The 15,833-nt window shown below is 45.6% G+C and overlaps 1 protein-coding gene across 1 annotated transcript; it reads left to right on the top strand.

Annotated features, from left to right (window-relative positions):
• Positions 1-979: 979 nt before the first annotated feature.
• On the top strand, positions 980-15,823 carry RMP64 (ribonuclease MRP subunit p64). The gene is made up of 9 exons (XM_074973915.1): positions 980-1,103; positions 2,031-2,185; positions 3,542-3,618; positions 7,872-8,003; positions 8,376-8,453; positions 10,217-10,572; positions 11,498-11,559; positions 12,030-12,259; positions 12,907-15,823. The coding sequence occupies exons 1-9, from the start codon at positions 1,004-1,006 to the stop codon at positions 13,325-13,327; spliced, it is 1,611 nt and encodes a 536-aa protein (XP_074830016.1). The 5' UTR covers positions 980-1,003; the 3' UTR covers positions 13,328-15,823.
• The last annotated feature ends 10 nt before the right edge of the window (positions 15,824-15,833 follow it).

Raw genomic sequence — 15,833 nt, 5'->3', positions numbered from 1 at the left:
ACCCCTCCATTAGTGATGAGACAGGGCTCCCAGGTTTCACACCACTTTGGTGAAAGGTGTCTGGATGCCTGTGATGGACAGACCATGTGGAGTTTTTGTCTTTTATCATTTCCCCGTGTGAGTTCAGTGTAGCGATAGTCGCATTTCACCCACACAGTTATTGATGGGGCATTTAGTTTACTGGATGAGGGACACCATATGCTGTGATAGACACCTGTGGTACCCCTGGCTCTTGAAAGGTGTACTGTGGGGAGCATCGATCATTGTAGCCGACACAGCGCTGATATAGCTGCAGGTTTTGCATCTGTTGTTTTGGCAGCATCTGGTGCTGCTTTGAGTTGTGATGAGGGGGCAGTGACCTGGCTTGGCCATACTGCCCCAGATCCCTGCCATGTGGATGCCCACTGGGGTGATCTCAGCGGGGGCAGGAGCGCCGCCAGCCCTCGCCGTTCAAAGCTCACAAGTTACAGGCCCCCGAAAAATCATGATATTAGGTTACAAATCATGAGATCAAAATAATAAGAAACTAATGCCTGCTGGGTTCTTCGCCTTCACAGCCTTAAGGCTTACCCCGGGGTCCCGCTCTCAAGCTGGGCTCCGCAGCCGGGAGGGCGGGACACCTCCTGCCCTGGGGGCCAGCTCAGCTTCTCCCCCCATCACCCGCCTCCAGGAGCCGGGGCCTGAGGCACAAGCGCAGCAGCGGCCAGCCTGCCCCGGCGGGGCGGGGGCGGGGGCGGGGCCTTGGCAGCATCCGGCCCACGTGGGGCTCTGGCCTCACCCGCCCCCCGCGCTAGGGACCCTGGGGGCCACGGGGCGCCACGAGACTCAGCCCCGCACGAGGAGGCCCGTGGGGGAGCCTCGCACCAGGCCCCGCCCAGGAGAGCCTGCGCTTCCCACGCACCTTCCCCCGCCCAGACCATTTGGTCCCGCCCCGCCTCCTTTCTTGTAGCTCCGCCCCCATATCTCCGCTCTCGGAGTCCCCGCCTTTTCCCACCCCGGCAAGATGGCGGCGCCCGGGCAGGGAGAGGCGGCGTGGAACCGGTGGCGTGTGCCATGGCCGGCGAGCTGCGCTACGGTGGCCCTGCCGGCCCAACACCCCGCAGGTAGCCGACCAAAGGGCAGCGCTGGGGAGGGGGCCCTGGGAAGAACAAGCACGTGCCCCCGTCCGCTGGGACCGAGAGGGAAGTTGGCAGGGGCGTGCGTGGGGCTGCACGGGAGGGATGCTGGGGTCGGGGGGGCTGCACGGGAAAGATGCTGGGGTTGGGGGCTATAGTGGAAGCAGCCTTGGGGAGGAGGAAAGTAGAACTCACCAGGATATGGCGCCCACCCCTCCTCCCCCCAATACGTAGAGGCCTGTTAGCTCTTGCCCTTCCTCTCTGCAAACTTGAGGCACCAGTACCTGACTCTCAGATCATCTGTGACTCTGAAACACAGCTAGGCGCACACTGCGTGAAGCATGTGTGTGACTGGGATTGTCACGGATCTGGGAATGGATTTTTAGAGGGTCTGATCTAGTAGTTTTAGTCCCAGAGTTCTAAAGGTTTGTGGTTTAAATACAGAACAAAACCTGACTAGAACTGATCATGATTTAAAAAAAACAACCCCCTTCCTCAGCTCACTTCCTGGCAGTTTTATTTCTATTCCCTTGCAGTTTTAGGAACACAAATCCAAATCTATTGGACTAGCTCTAGTGATACTGCCTAAACTAGTCAAGTTGCACTGTCCAAGCTAAGTGAAATGGAAAATAGAAGAAGTGGGGAGAAGTAAATGACTTAAAATTCTGTTTTAATGAAACTCCCATGTGTTATATATCATAAGTAAGGACTAAAGAATGTATTGCAGGCAAGAGTAGCAAACTGGTATTTGTTCAAATGTATTTGAAAACAAGACAGGTAGTTCCTAGCTTTTATGAAGTATGTTTCTTTGGCCCATGTGCTTTGGAACATGGATTGTTGTAATTTATGCTGTCCTAATATGATTTGTCTTGTATGGAATAAATAATTAAATTAATGTCTCCATTTTTTCCTCAGTGAGATGCCTTCCAGCTGTTATTAAAGGATGTTACAAGGTCAGCACATTGCTAAAGAGTAAAGCTGTGGATGCAGAAGGAAAAGTTTTACATTCGATCCTTTATGGTTTCCACAACAGAATGTCTCACCATAAAACCTATTTGTCTCTGAAACAGGTCAGCAATTAGCAGCTTCATGAAATAATTATGGTTGGAATGAGCCTTCTAAATGTCAGTTTTGAGTCCATTGCAATTTTCTCAAAATTTCTTTTGAGGAAGAAATTTGGCAGGCTTGTTTTCATTGCAAAAGTGTGGGGTTTGGTAGTTTCACAACTCTCTTTGCTTGTCTTTAAGACATTGTAAGTTCCACTTGTTTTTGAACCAATTCTTGCTCCTTTGTAGTCAATGAGAATTCTGCTATTTATTTCTGTAAGAACAATATTTAGACCCTATGTGTTCAAGTTAAGACCCTAAATAAATGTAATTAGATGTTTTTATCCATTTCATGCTTCTTACAATTCATTAATAATAGAAATACAAATATTTGTGTTCAATTTATAATCGGTGGGGGAAAATAATCCACTAATTGCCTTTGAAATACAACTTCTGCAAACTGTCCTTGGAAAATAACCAAGTTTTTCAAAGCAGCTTTAAAAAGCGAAGTTGAATATATTTGCTGAATATCATCAATTAAAAAAATTTTTTTGGTGTATTTTAGCTAAATATAATAAGTATGCTGCTCATTGCTGTAGCCCAACTGAGGTTACAACCCAGGTTTTCTGACTTCCTATCAATCTACTTGACACACTGCCTCCTTCTGAAGTCATTTGCATTTTTATTTTTGAAAACTTAATTAAATCCCCAAAATAGCAACATGCAGCCTACAGGAGTCAGCAGTAATCAACAATCACTTTGTCCCAGTGTAAATTCCTGTCACAATAATAAAAGGAGGACTTGTGGCACCTTAGAGACTAACCAATTTATTTGAGCATGAGCTTTCGTGAGCTACAGCTCACTTCATCGGATGCATACTGTGGAAATTGCAGAAGACATTATATACACACAGAGACCATGAAACAATACCTCCTCCCACCCCACTCTCCTGCTGGTAATAGATAAGCTATTACCAGCAGGAGAGTGGGGTGGGAGGAGGTATTGTTTCATGGTGTCTATGTGTATATAATGTCTTCTGCAGTTTCCACAGTATGCATCCGATGAAGTGAGCTGTAGCTCACGAAAGCTCATGCTCAAATAAATTGGTTAGTCTCTAAGGTGCCACAAGTCCTCCTTTTCTTTTTGCGAATACAGACTAACATGGCTGTTACTCTGAAACCTGTCACAATAATGTCATAGAGAGATCCCACCACCATTATTTGGATATTTGAATGTACCAATGTACGAGACTCAGAAAGTCCATCTACTGCCCCTGGCAGACCGAGAAGGGGAGATGTTGCGTAATTTAATGGACAACTGTTAGGCTAAAAAACTTGTTTTTCTGAAAATATCCACCCAAGGTGTTTGTTCTCTTTCCAGGTAGAACAATGCTTAAAGCGTTTAAATCGGATGAACTTGACGGGCTCCATTCAAGACTTGGCGGAGTTGTGTCCCAAGTAAGTTGCATGAAACTGTATATCTTACCACCCATTCTCTTGCTACATGATACAGTATCTTAGGCCATGTCTACACTACAAACTTTGGTCGACACAAGTTTTGTTGGTATAAAGCTGCCACAGATAGTATATTGCTTGTGCACGTGCATACTTGGCTCCTAGCATCCGCTCTGTGCATACTTACCAGGAGTATTTGTGTCGATGCACAGTGCAGTGCGCCATGGGTACGTATCCCAGTGTGCAACCTGCCACCGTCCAGCTCACCGTCTCTCGGGAAGTTTTGACAATGCATGGTGGGGCAGAAATGAGTTGTGCAGGGGTGTCTGGGAGCAAGGGCTCAACTTTTCAGTGTGTAACTGTCTCCATCGCAAAGTGCCATCTATATCCCATAATTTTCTTGTCTTTAAAAAAAAAAAAAAAAATCCCATGAAACTGCAGAGCCATCTTCACTGTCCGCTATCTCGAACAGAAGCATGGAGCCTGCACGACTCTGCACTACTGTCATAAGTGTTGCAAGCACAGGACGGATGCATGATCCTCCAGTATATGCAGAGCCATAAGAAGAACTGAATCAGCGAGGAACTTGATTTCTTGGATGACAGATTGCTGTGGGACATAGCGAGAACCAATTCAAGGTTGCTAGTGTCATTCACAGAGCAGCTGCAGATGGTGAAGAGCCACTTCTGGGCCTGAGAAAGGAGTGCTGACTGTTGGGATCTTACCGTAATGCAAGTTTGGGGTGATGAGCAATGGCTGCAGAACTTTGGGATGTGAAAGGCCACCTTCCTGGATCTGTGTGCTGAGCTCGCCCCATCCCTCCAGCACAGGGACACAAAATGAGAGCTGCACTTACAGTGGAGAAGCAAGTGGCAATTGCACTGTGGAAATTTGCAAGGCTGAATTGCCACCAGTCAGTGGGAAATCATTGTGGAGTTGGAAAATCCACAGGAGGGGCTGTTCTCATGCAAGCATGCAGGGCCATTAATTGTTTCATGCTACACGGGACCATGATTCTCGGCAACGTGTAGGGCATAGTGGATGGATTTGTAGCGGTGAGATTCCCAAAATGCGGTGGCGCAATAGACAGCATGCATGTCCCTATTTTGGCACCAGAGCACCTTGCCACAGAGCACATCGACAGAAAGGGCTATTTTTCTATGATTTTGCGAGCACTGGTGGATCACCAGGGATGCTTCACCAACATCGGTGTTGCCTGGTCAGGGACGGTGCATGACGCTTGCATCTTTAAGAACACAGGACTGTTCAGAAAGCCACAAGCAGGCACTTTCTTTCCCGACCGGCGGATTACCATTGGTGATGTTGAAATGCCAGTAGTGATCCTGGCAGACCCAGCCTACACTTTACTTCTCTGGCTTATGAAGCTGTACACCGGCCACCTCAACAGCACCAAGGAGAGATTCAACTATCTGCTCTGTAGGTGCAGAACGACAGTTGAATGCGTTTTTGGTAGACTGAAGGGATGCTGGTATTGCTCACTTACAAGATTGGATCTCAGTGGAAAAAAAACCCATCCCAACGGTTACAACTGTCTGCTGTGACCTGCATAATATCTATGAAGCAAAGAGGGCAAGTTTGCTGCTGGGGTGGAGTGGCTGTCTGCTGACTTTGAACAACCAGACACATGGGCTAGTAGAATTGCCCAACGTGGAGCTATGTGGCTCAGGGAGGCTTTGATAGAGCACATCAACAGTGAGTCACAGGAATGTGTTGTGGTAGACTGTGCTCTCCCTAGACCTGCTGTTTGGGGCCTGTTAGGAATTGTGTGGTGGTTGGTGTATATCTCTGAATATCACACTGTCAGTGTACTTGTTAATTTTGTGGCACTTGCTGTACATTTATGATTATTACACTGTAGGTCATTGATCCTCTGAGTTGTTACACCAACAACAAATGGGTGCTTTCAGAACTGCTAGGCACTCTACAGCATATGTTGTGACCTAATAAAGATGAATTATTTTCGAAATAATAGAATTTTATTAATTAACAAAAAGTGCAAAGAAAAACCTGCAATTTAAAAGCAAATACATTAAAAACTAATGGAACAGAACTTAACTAGGGGGAAGGAATGTTCATGTCCACTTTACCTACACATACACTGACCTGTGAAAGCCACGGTTGCTGTATGTGATGCTCTGGTTGTCCTTAATATTCTGTGGGGTGGAATGATAGGGGTAGGGATGCGGCCCATGATGCCACGTGGAATGTTGGAGGGGATGTAAGGAGGTGCTGCAATGGAGTTCTCCATGGACTACAAAGGGAGGCAAGCCCAGGACTGTTGAACCTATAGGTCCAGAAGAATCTGCAGCATTTGTGTTTGTTGTCAGAGAAGCCCCATTGCATCCCAATGCATCTTCCTCTCCTTTTTCTGCTGGGATTCCTGGGCCTTTGACCTATCTGCTCTTTCCTTCTCCAGGCCGTCTGCAGTGTTCACCCTTCAGGCCCTGTGCCTGAGCTCTGATACAGCACTGGCTTGCAGGATTTCATTGAACATGTCACCCAAAGTCCTCTTCTTTCTCCTCCTTATCTGACTCAGACGTTCAGTGGATGTGGAGTAGGAACCCCTCAAGGCAGCAATGACATAAAATGCACAGAGGTACCATTGTCAGTATAGTCACAACGGAAAGCGAAAGTTGAGGTTCAGAACTCCCATCCCTTGCTCCCCTAAAGAATTAAACAAGACACGCTCATTGACACATCTGCTTTGGTGTGCTTGTGCCGGGCGCCACTCACAGCACCAGCCACGGTGAGCGTGGCACGCCAGCCGTGAGGGAAATGAGGAGGGAATTGCTCAGTTGCATGAAACTGTGAGTATAAGGCAACAGCACTGAATACTGGCACCATTTCCCACGGAGGGGGGTGATGGTTTTAGCTGATATCTCAATTCTCAGGGTAACAGAAAGCACAGCTGCTGCCCGGGCCTGTATGCTGCTACCTGTGTACTGCAATAGTGCCTGCCAGAATTATCGCGGAGTGGTGTGAGAAAGAAATAAGGCTGCCATTCCTAGAAACCTTTGGGAGAGGACTGTGGAGTAACTCCATGAAAGTTTCTTCGAGATCGTTCAGGAGGATTCAAGGGCCATCCCTGTGTATAAACAAATTGCTCTATATGGCCCCCTTGCCTAACTCTACAGGGCAATGAAAAGCAGATAACTATGCTACCTCTCTTTGTTCTACTGCTACCTCGTCTCGTATGAGTAAACTAATGAAAAGTCGATATGGTGACCCCACCTTAACAGGACACAGCTCAGTACATCAATGTAATGGGAAATACAGTTACACTTACCTGGGTTCCTTCCTCTGCATCGGACTTCCCCATGCTCAACTGCCTGGACTGCAGTGGAATCTCAAACAGGTCCTGATGCTCAGCATAGCTGGGTCCTTGGTCACTTGTCCCTCATCCTTGCTGTTCATGCCAGGGGCCTGTGGCTCAGGCTCCTTGGAGGTATCGATTGTGGTGATGGGGTCTCTGCCAAGTATGGCATGCAGCTCTTTGTAAAAGTGGCATGTCTACAGTTTGGCACCAGATTGACTGTTGGCCTCCATGACCTTCTGATATGCCTGATGTAGTGCCTTCGCTTTCATGTGGCACTGCTGCTGGTCCATATCGTACCCCTTCTGCCTCCTCCGTGCAATCTGCTCATAGATGTCCACATTTCTACAGCTAGTCTGTAGCTGTGTCTGCACATCCTCTTCTCCCTACAGGCCCAGGAGATCTAATATCTCCTATGTAATCTGAGCTGGCGCATGTCTGGAGTGTGTAGCCGTCATGTCCAGCTGGGCAACTGCACACAACACTGGAGAGCTGCTAGGTGTACTCACCAAGTGGGACAATCAGGGGGCTTTAAAGGGGAGGGGGCCTTCCACTCTCTGTGATCCCTAGGCAGTGGAGTTCATAATTGTGACCAGAGCAGTCTGTGTCAGGCATTGTGGGACAGCTGCTGGAGGACTGTTACAGTCAACATAAGTAACGCAGTGTCTGCACTTGTGCTGCGTCAACCTCAGTACGTCAACCATGGCTCAACGCCACTAGGGGAGGGGGTGTTACTGTGTTGCCACAACAGGGTGCTTACATAGTGGGAGACGGATTTAAGAATAGACACATGCACAAAGGCACTTAACTTTGTAGTGTAGACCAGGCCTCAGTAAGCATTACCTCCAAGCTGCTAAAAACTTCAGAAGAAAATACAAATGCTAAGTGTAACCACCATCTCCTTACCCTTCTGACAATGTAGGAAAAGTAAATCTGAAAATGCAGGGGAGTGCTTAGTTCCCAGCCAGCCTGTGACAGAAGTGGTGGCGGTGAAGATCTTGGGAGGCTGTAAGCTCTTGCTGCGCTTACTGGAGTGTTGCTGCAAAGCATTTGTGTATCCTTTCTCTTTACAGAATGATTTTCTTAAATATCACTTGCAGCCCTCCCCCATTCAGCTTCATGGTAAGAACTGGATCTACTGTAGGCTCGTAACTGCTGCTAAACTCAGCCAAGCAATTCTTTTTTTTTAATCTATTAAAGAAGCTTCAAGTTGCATGCATGTATTTGTGTTATTAGGTGTGAAACTCATGCTGCTGGCAAGTTTGCCATTGCAGCCCCTAGTAAGCCTGCATTTGGGTATCCCTAGCCTAAACAATTGCCAAGGCTATTGCTGCTTGAGGTGTTTTTTAAGGAAAGTCTCTTTGCTCACTGAGTTCCACTGTACATTGTTATAGTGTTGTCTAACCTTAATCAGCTTAATTTCCAGCCTATCTGTTAAGCATCTGTGTTTGGAAGAATACATTCTCTTGAACACCGTGGTTTCAGGATTGTTGAGCAGATTATGGTTTGTACATTTTGAAAACTAATCTTTACTGTTTTTCGTCTGTCTTCTTTTCCTTGGGTACTTTCACCAGCAGATGGCATGGCTGTACTCTGGCCTTTCTGCTTAGTGAGTTGTCTCACCAGAATAGGGTGGTGTAGTCCTAGTCGGTGCCACCTTCCTTCCCTCTTGACCTGTCAGTTTCAGGTGCGACAAACAAGCTGTGTTCTCTTACTGGATATCCTGTAGGATGCTGTAGTGGATGTGAAATGTGCATACTTGGCACTTAGCAAATTTCTCTAACCTTAACTATACCACAGTCAGGGTGGTTAGAATTATTATTATTAATACAGGGTATTACCATGACACTAATTTAACCATAAATTCCTTTATTAAATCCAAAGGCGAAATGATATTTATAGTTGCTCCATATGTGTCTTAAATGCCTAAGCAATAACCACACCCATATAATAACATGCAGTTATAAGTATGGAGTGGATACTTACAACAGGACTAGACCCGGGGTGCTCAAACCCATGTTGGTTGGTTCCAGCTGCACAGGGCAGGTACTCAGAGTGAACCATCAGCCTGTTATACGTTTGTTATCAGACCCTACATGACGGAAAATTTCTTTTTGATTAAACCAGTTTGAACCACTCTTGGTAACTAGGGTGTCTTCTTTAAGGACTTTCCCTCCTATCTTGTCAGTTACCTTCCAGGTCCAGTTTTTCCAATTAGCCCTCTTCCTTCAAGGCTCTCCCACAACTGCTAACAGGACCTGCACTTTACATAAACTGCAAAACATATATTTTCTTTAGCCAAGTTCATTTCACCCTGTATATACCTATCTATACTACATGGTGTCAGTTTGCCACAACATTTTTTAACATCTGGGATTTTCCAGTAACCAATCTGACCTGCCTTATGCTGAAAATAAAATTGATAGAATGGAGCCAGTCCTCAATGCTCCTGATTCTTTCAGTGAAATCATTGTTCCAGTCTCTTCACATCATTGTTTCGTGTACAAAGTGTGCAATTAGACTGAAAAAAAATGTAGATTCTCTTGCATGGCATAGCTCCATGTATAATAAATTGTATAAGAGCCGTTTGGAACAGGGAAAAAAATTTTCCAGTTGACATTGAAAAGGAAAGTGTATCATATCAAATAAGTAGGCCCAGCTGTATTGAATTGATGCAAAATGTTTTGGTGCATGAAAGGATGCCCGTTAAATGGGCTTGGCTGGATGTTACCTGGGAACCTGCTAATTCCCAGGGTTTATGGAAGATCCACAAGATATAGTGCTAGGGAAGAAAAGTGGTTTCTGGAGGGTGGGTATTGGATGGAGACTTATAGAGTGGAGCAAGTCCTGTCCTGTTGCCCTATGCTTAGGGTTGCCAACCTTCCAGGATTGTCCTGGAGTCTCCAGGAGTTAAAGATGAATCTTTTAAATTAAAGATTATATCATGATGAAACCTCCAGGAATAAGTCCAACCAAAACTGGTAACCCTCCCTTAGGCCAGAAATCAGCATTGAGGAAGCAGTTTACATTGGGAGGTTAGGCTATTTGTAGGGAAGAACCAGTTTCGAAACACATGCAAGGAAAGGTGGTTGGAGAGCATGAAGTCAAGACCCAGAAGTGTCGGGGGCGGGAGGGAAGAGGAAAGGGAATTCTTTAGGAGAAAAGGGGAGGAAGAAGCAGATACAGGATTAGTGTACTTGCTTAGTGAATACAAGTTAAACAGCTTGTGTCTGCAGCTGGCTCATGCCCATGTGTTTATTTTCCCAGGATTCTTTATAGGTGTGTATTACAAAGCCTCATTTCTTTATATGGGGTGTTGTCTGGGTTGCTGCAGGAGGTGTCCAGGACCCAGCAGATGCCTTATATTAAGGGGTTTACCTTCCCTTCTGAAATCACTGAGTTTCTGGGACCCCTTTATTTGGAGATTAAGAAAAGACCTAAAGTACTTGCAACAAAAAAGGCAACTGGATGGCTGAACAGACTGTGCACAGGGCCTGCAGTAGCATCCAGGTGCAGTAAAGAGAGAGGCCTGGCAGCTCCCACAAGGGGCAGCAAGAAGATGACGAGCATCCAGCGCCCTATTGACATTGGAAAGCCGGTTCTGGTAAAGAGATCTAATAAAGGTAAAGAGTTCTGCTGTAGTATTGTTGGTGGGCAGGGCCATGTTTGCAACATGCCCCTAACCCTTAGGTTCTACCTAACTTGCATAAAATCGAGTAAATCCTGTGGCTCAGGGATACGACAGGTCCCAGCATGAAATGCTTCATTTTAAGCTTCTCTGGGCCAGGTATATGCTGGGATCTCTTAACAGAAGAGTGGTAAGAAGTGTGCTTTGGCCTACGCTTCTCTTTCACGTCCTCTTTTGAAGTGTAAAGCTTTGCAATTTTGTTACTGTTTTTCTGGAAATATGTGAAGGCTTTTGGTGCAGGGGGGAAGTGTGTTAAGTAATGCTTTGCACTTCCTTGGTGCGGTACAGTACAGGGTCTCAAAACCCTTTACAAAGATGAACAATTTAAGCCTCTCAGTAGGTCTACAGAGTAGACAGCTCATTCTTATCATTCCTCCTCCCCATTTTATAAATGAGGGGACAGTGAAGCTAAGTAAACTGGCCAAGTCCCATACAGCAGAACCTAGATCCTCTGATTCCTAGTTCTGTGCTTTAACCACTAAACCTCCCTTCCAGGAGGGGTGGTGGCAGAAGCCAAAAGCATCAAAGTGCATGAATGGCTTTCTTTATCCACCTAATTTTTCCGTGTTGCTTTCTGTGAATCTTGCCATCCATTTTGTTCCTTGCTCCTAGGTGGCTGAAATGTATCTTACATCTGGATCCTTTGCTCACCCCTCTTTGCATTGCCAGCTGGCAATGCTGAGCCCTGGTGTGAGCCAGTTGTTAGTAAGCAGCTTACGGCCCGATGTCTCCTGTATGGCTATGCAGCAGACTGAACAGCTGAGCTGGGGTGAAACTGCAGTTACGGAAAGGACTCTTACCAACATGAACTAACTCTTCTCATTTTTAAGCGACAATCTTTTCTTTCTCTCCCTCCCTAGGGAAGCAGTTGGGATTTGACATCAAGACCTTATGTAGGCAACTTAAACCCAGAGTCCAAAAGGTTTGTATGGCTTAAATTAACACACGTTGTGTCTCTTAAAGAGGACATCAGGGCTCCAAAGGCTTTTTCTGTATGTTTGTGATGGAAAATATTCTCTCCCCTCTGCGTTGCCTGTCCCTGGTACTTTGAAGCTAGTGGCTTCCAGGGCTCTTTCCCTGGCTTATCTTGTCTTAGCTCCTCAGACTGGCATGGAGGCTTTGCATAGACGATGTAGTTTTATCCTTTGCTTGCGGATCTGAGTGCTTTACAAATGTGGGTATCCGTCTCCATTTCACAGCTGGTGCTAGAGATGGGAATTGAACTGCAGTTTCCTGAGCTTAAGTCCCTTGCTCTTAACAACCAGACCACTGCGCCTTGGTGCAGTAAATGATGTTTCTTTAACACTAAGCATCTGAGCTTTTCTCCTGTTGAGGATCAATTGGACACTGATTTTTTTTAAACACTAATTTCTTCCCTCATCTTTATTTCAGGATGTAGACTTCAGACTAACACTTTCTGAAGCAAAAGCAGCGAGATCCCAGCATGCCAAATCCCTGGTGTTGAAGTTTAGAGAAGCCTGCTCTTTCGGAGAACTGTCTGAAGCACTCAAAATGGCTGTTCTCTGCTGCAAAAGCAAAAAGCTCAAGTCAGAAGCTTTCTTTCTGGGAACCAAACTTTTGAAAAGCAAACGGCTGCAGCATGTGGAGGCTCAGGGCTGCAGGCAAGTGTAATTTAACATGGATTTGGGGTTTTCAGGGACACCACTTTACAGTTCTTCAATATATCGTACTATTTAGGTCTTACCTATGTGGGAAAATTGTATTGGCATTACCTAAGTGTTGAATTAAAACTAATGTAGCTAGGCTAGTACAAAACCTTGAGTGGCGACTGCTGTTCTGGTATGAGTGGGGTTTTTGGCTTAAGATGACAGAAATCAGCTATTCTTAAACCAAAGTTAGAGTCCACCAGTGTGCAGTTGCTTAATTAAATCAATTCAATGAAACGGCTGCAAGTTCCTGTGTAGAAAAGCCCTTGGAATGTTCACAGATCTAGAAATGCATTTGAGGGGAGGTGCATTATTCTGTTCACTCATCCGCAGTGAGGCTTTTCTAAATGTGTATGAATACTTTCTACATTGCAATAAGATGTAAGGGTGGGTGAATATTCTTTCTACCTGGGATGGTGATTTTTTGCAAGCCTGGGCTTATGATTTCCAAGATGCTTCGATACCTCTGGGTTGTGAGGGAAAAAGGGAAATGTCCAAGTCTCCCAAAGCTGGGAGGGTTGAATTTTGCCAGAGCAGAAACCCTTTTGTCTTTTCCCCCTCTCGCTGAAGAATTGCTTTGTTTTTCCCCCTTCACCTTAAAGCTTGCAGAAAAAACTGGGCTGTGTTAAAGCATCTATCTGCAAATACCTTCTCTCTGGCTTGCAAAAGGCACGTTGGCCAAAGCAGTACCACAGAGCAAGTTCCTGGCAGCAAAGGAAGATCAAACTGTCTAGAAGGTCAAAATCTGTCTCAAAGAAGACTCCAGAGTTTGTTCAACAAAACACTTCCATCCTTTTTGAAGACAGTATGCCTGGTGCTGTGTCCCTCTTTCCTGCTCAGCAGTGTGAGCATTCACTTCACTTAAGAAAAGCAGGAGACTGTAGTGCTACCAAGCATGTTGGAGAACAAGACAAAGTGGGGACCTCTGAACCTGTGGCGTTGGAAAGAAACCCTGGACCTACAGTGAAAGAGGCTAGTGAGAACAATGATATTGATGACATTTTTGCAGCAATGGGTGTATAACACTGGTGTGATATGTGGGTGAGTCACTGTAATACAGAGGTCCCCAAACTGTGGGACATGCCCCCCCCAGGGTGGGTGTGGAGGAACATTGGGGGGGGCACAGTGGGGCCCAAGCCAGCCCCCATGGGGAGTCGGGGAAGGAGCACCACCCAACCCCACACCAACCCCTCTGCTCTGGCCCCATGCGCAGCCTCAACTCTACACCCGTCTCACCCCTAGTTTTGGCCCCTCCCCAAGCCTCAGCCCCTGGCTACTGCTCTGTTCCCAGCCCTGGCCCAAGACCCGCACCGAGCTACAGCCCCAGCCTTGGCCCCCTTACCTGTGTCTGTCTCCACCCCACCCCAGGAGCTACAGCCCTGCCCGGCCACATGGGGGAGGGGTGCACAGAGCAGTGTATGAACCATGAAAATTTGGGGACTACTGCTCTAGAACTCCACAGTCTAGCTTTTATAACTGCCTTTAGAAGATGGTTTGGGGTCTCCTAAAGGAAACTATTAGAAACATTGTTAAAGTGTTAGTCTCTGTAATCCACATACTTAATTTCCCCACAATAATTAGGGCGGCGTGGTGGGGGCTAGTGAGGCTGCACTACAGAAGATGGTGGTCTTACTAAATGTTTCTTTGCAAAATGGTATTTTAGAGGAGATATCTCAGATGGACAGTCCAATAAATCTTCATGGGTGAGAGGGCCTTGCTAAGGGAACAGTGGTTTATTTGATGTGTTTTTCATCTCTTCATCAGGAAAAGCACAATGCCTCTCTCTAGTCCTACTGCATGACAATGAGAGACCTGTCTTTATAAGTGCTGTAATCACAGAATGTAGTATAAAACACCATGTTAGAAACCAGCTAGAGGACAAGATTCCTCTAGTGCGTGGAAAGAGCCAGGCCACCTGCTTCTGGCTATCAAAGGAACCCCTTCCTTGCCCTGAGTGAAGATTTAAAATACTTTCTAAGTATTTGTGGTGTTCAAACAAGCCAAGACTAGGTTCAGTCACCCCTTTAATATTTGCTGCTAGTACAGAAGCCAAAATGTCTTTGTATTGTCATGATCCTAGAGGGAGGACAGCAGTCTTTGCCATTCTGATGCCTGAAGCGTATGGGAGCACATAAGCTGGCTCCTACAGTGTTGCCTTCAGCCAGGGGTATGTGTACCCCTTGGAGTACAACAGCGGTCTTCCAAGGGGTACATCAACTCATCTAGATATTTGCCTAGGTTTTAACAGGCTGCATAAAAAGCACTAGCAAAATCAGTACAAACTAAAGTTTTATACAGATAACTTTACTATACACTGAAATGTAAGCACTATTTATATTCCAATTGATTTTTTTATATGATAAAAATGAATCAATTTTTCAGTAAGTGTGCTGTGCCTCTCTTGTATTTTTCTGATTTTTGTAAACAAGTAGTTTAAGTGAGGTGAAACTTATGGGTGCTCAAGACAAATCAGACTCCTGAAAGGGGTACAGTAGGCTGGAAAGGTTGACAGCCACTGCTTTAAGCTACCCAAACTCCAGTGCTTGGCCAGATCTGAAATGTAGATCATACAGTGAGCATGCATTCCTGCTGGTGCTGTGAAGTTTAAGCCCCACCTGTAAGAGTGATCCATACAGTAAGTCTAGTAGTCAGGGCTGGAGGTACACTGTAGAGCTGTAGCTCACGAAAGCTTATGCTCAAATAAATTGGTTAGTCTCTAAGGTGCCATAAGTACTCCTTTTCTTTTTACTGTAGAATAAGTGTCGCAGGGGTTAGGGTTTCATTGAGAACCCCAGTTCTGAAAGATGCTTGCCTATTTGAAGCGCTGATTAGGTACATAAACAACGCAGTCTGGAGGAAGAGGTGAGCTGATGTTTCAGCTTACACACAATGTAGCTGAGGCTACTTTAAGGGTAGTAGCCAACTATAGTGCACTGAAGTAGTCTAGCTGTAGCATGATTAAAAATAAAAGTGTTCTGCCTTCATTCATCAGAGGACACAAACCCACTTCCATGGAGTTACTACACTGTCAAAGGCAGGTACAGATTAAGCTTTTCAGTAGAATATTCCATAACTCAGTGCTGGACATAGCTTAAGAAGCAGCTTTCAGCTCAGAAGGCTACTTTCTGGGAAAGATACAAGTAACTGAAAATAAGGATGGAGAATACATGAGGAGCTGACCTGTGGTCTGTTTAGTCTAGTAAAGCCTATCTCTACCAGGGACCAGCACCAGCTGCTTCAGAGAAAGGTGCAAGAATAATAGCACCAATCAATCAGTTATGAAATACTTAACTTCACTACTGCTCAGGGGCTTCCAAGCAGCATTGAGGCATTTTGTATTTATTTGTATGTACCATAACTCCTTGCTTAATGTTGTAGTTATGTTCCTGAAAAATGTGATTAAGTGAAACAATGTTAAGTGAATCCAATTTCTCCAAAAGAATTAATGTAAAGGGGGGTTAGGTTCCAGGGAAGTTCTTTGTTTGGTGGGAAAAAAAAATATATATATATACACACACACAGTACAAGT

This window comes from Natator depressus, chromosome 1 (assembly GCF_965152275.1).
Source record: "Natator depressus isolate rNatDep1 chromosome 1, rNatDep2.hap1, whole genome shotgun sequence".
Taxonomy (NCBI): domain Eukaryota; kingdom Metazoa; phylum Chordata; order Testudines; family Cheloniidae; genus Natator; species Natator depressus.
This window is presented reverse-complemented; position numbering and strand designations above follow the sequence as displayed.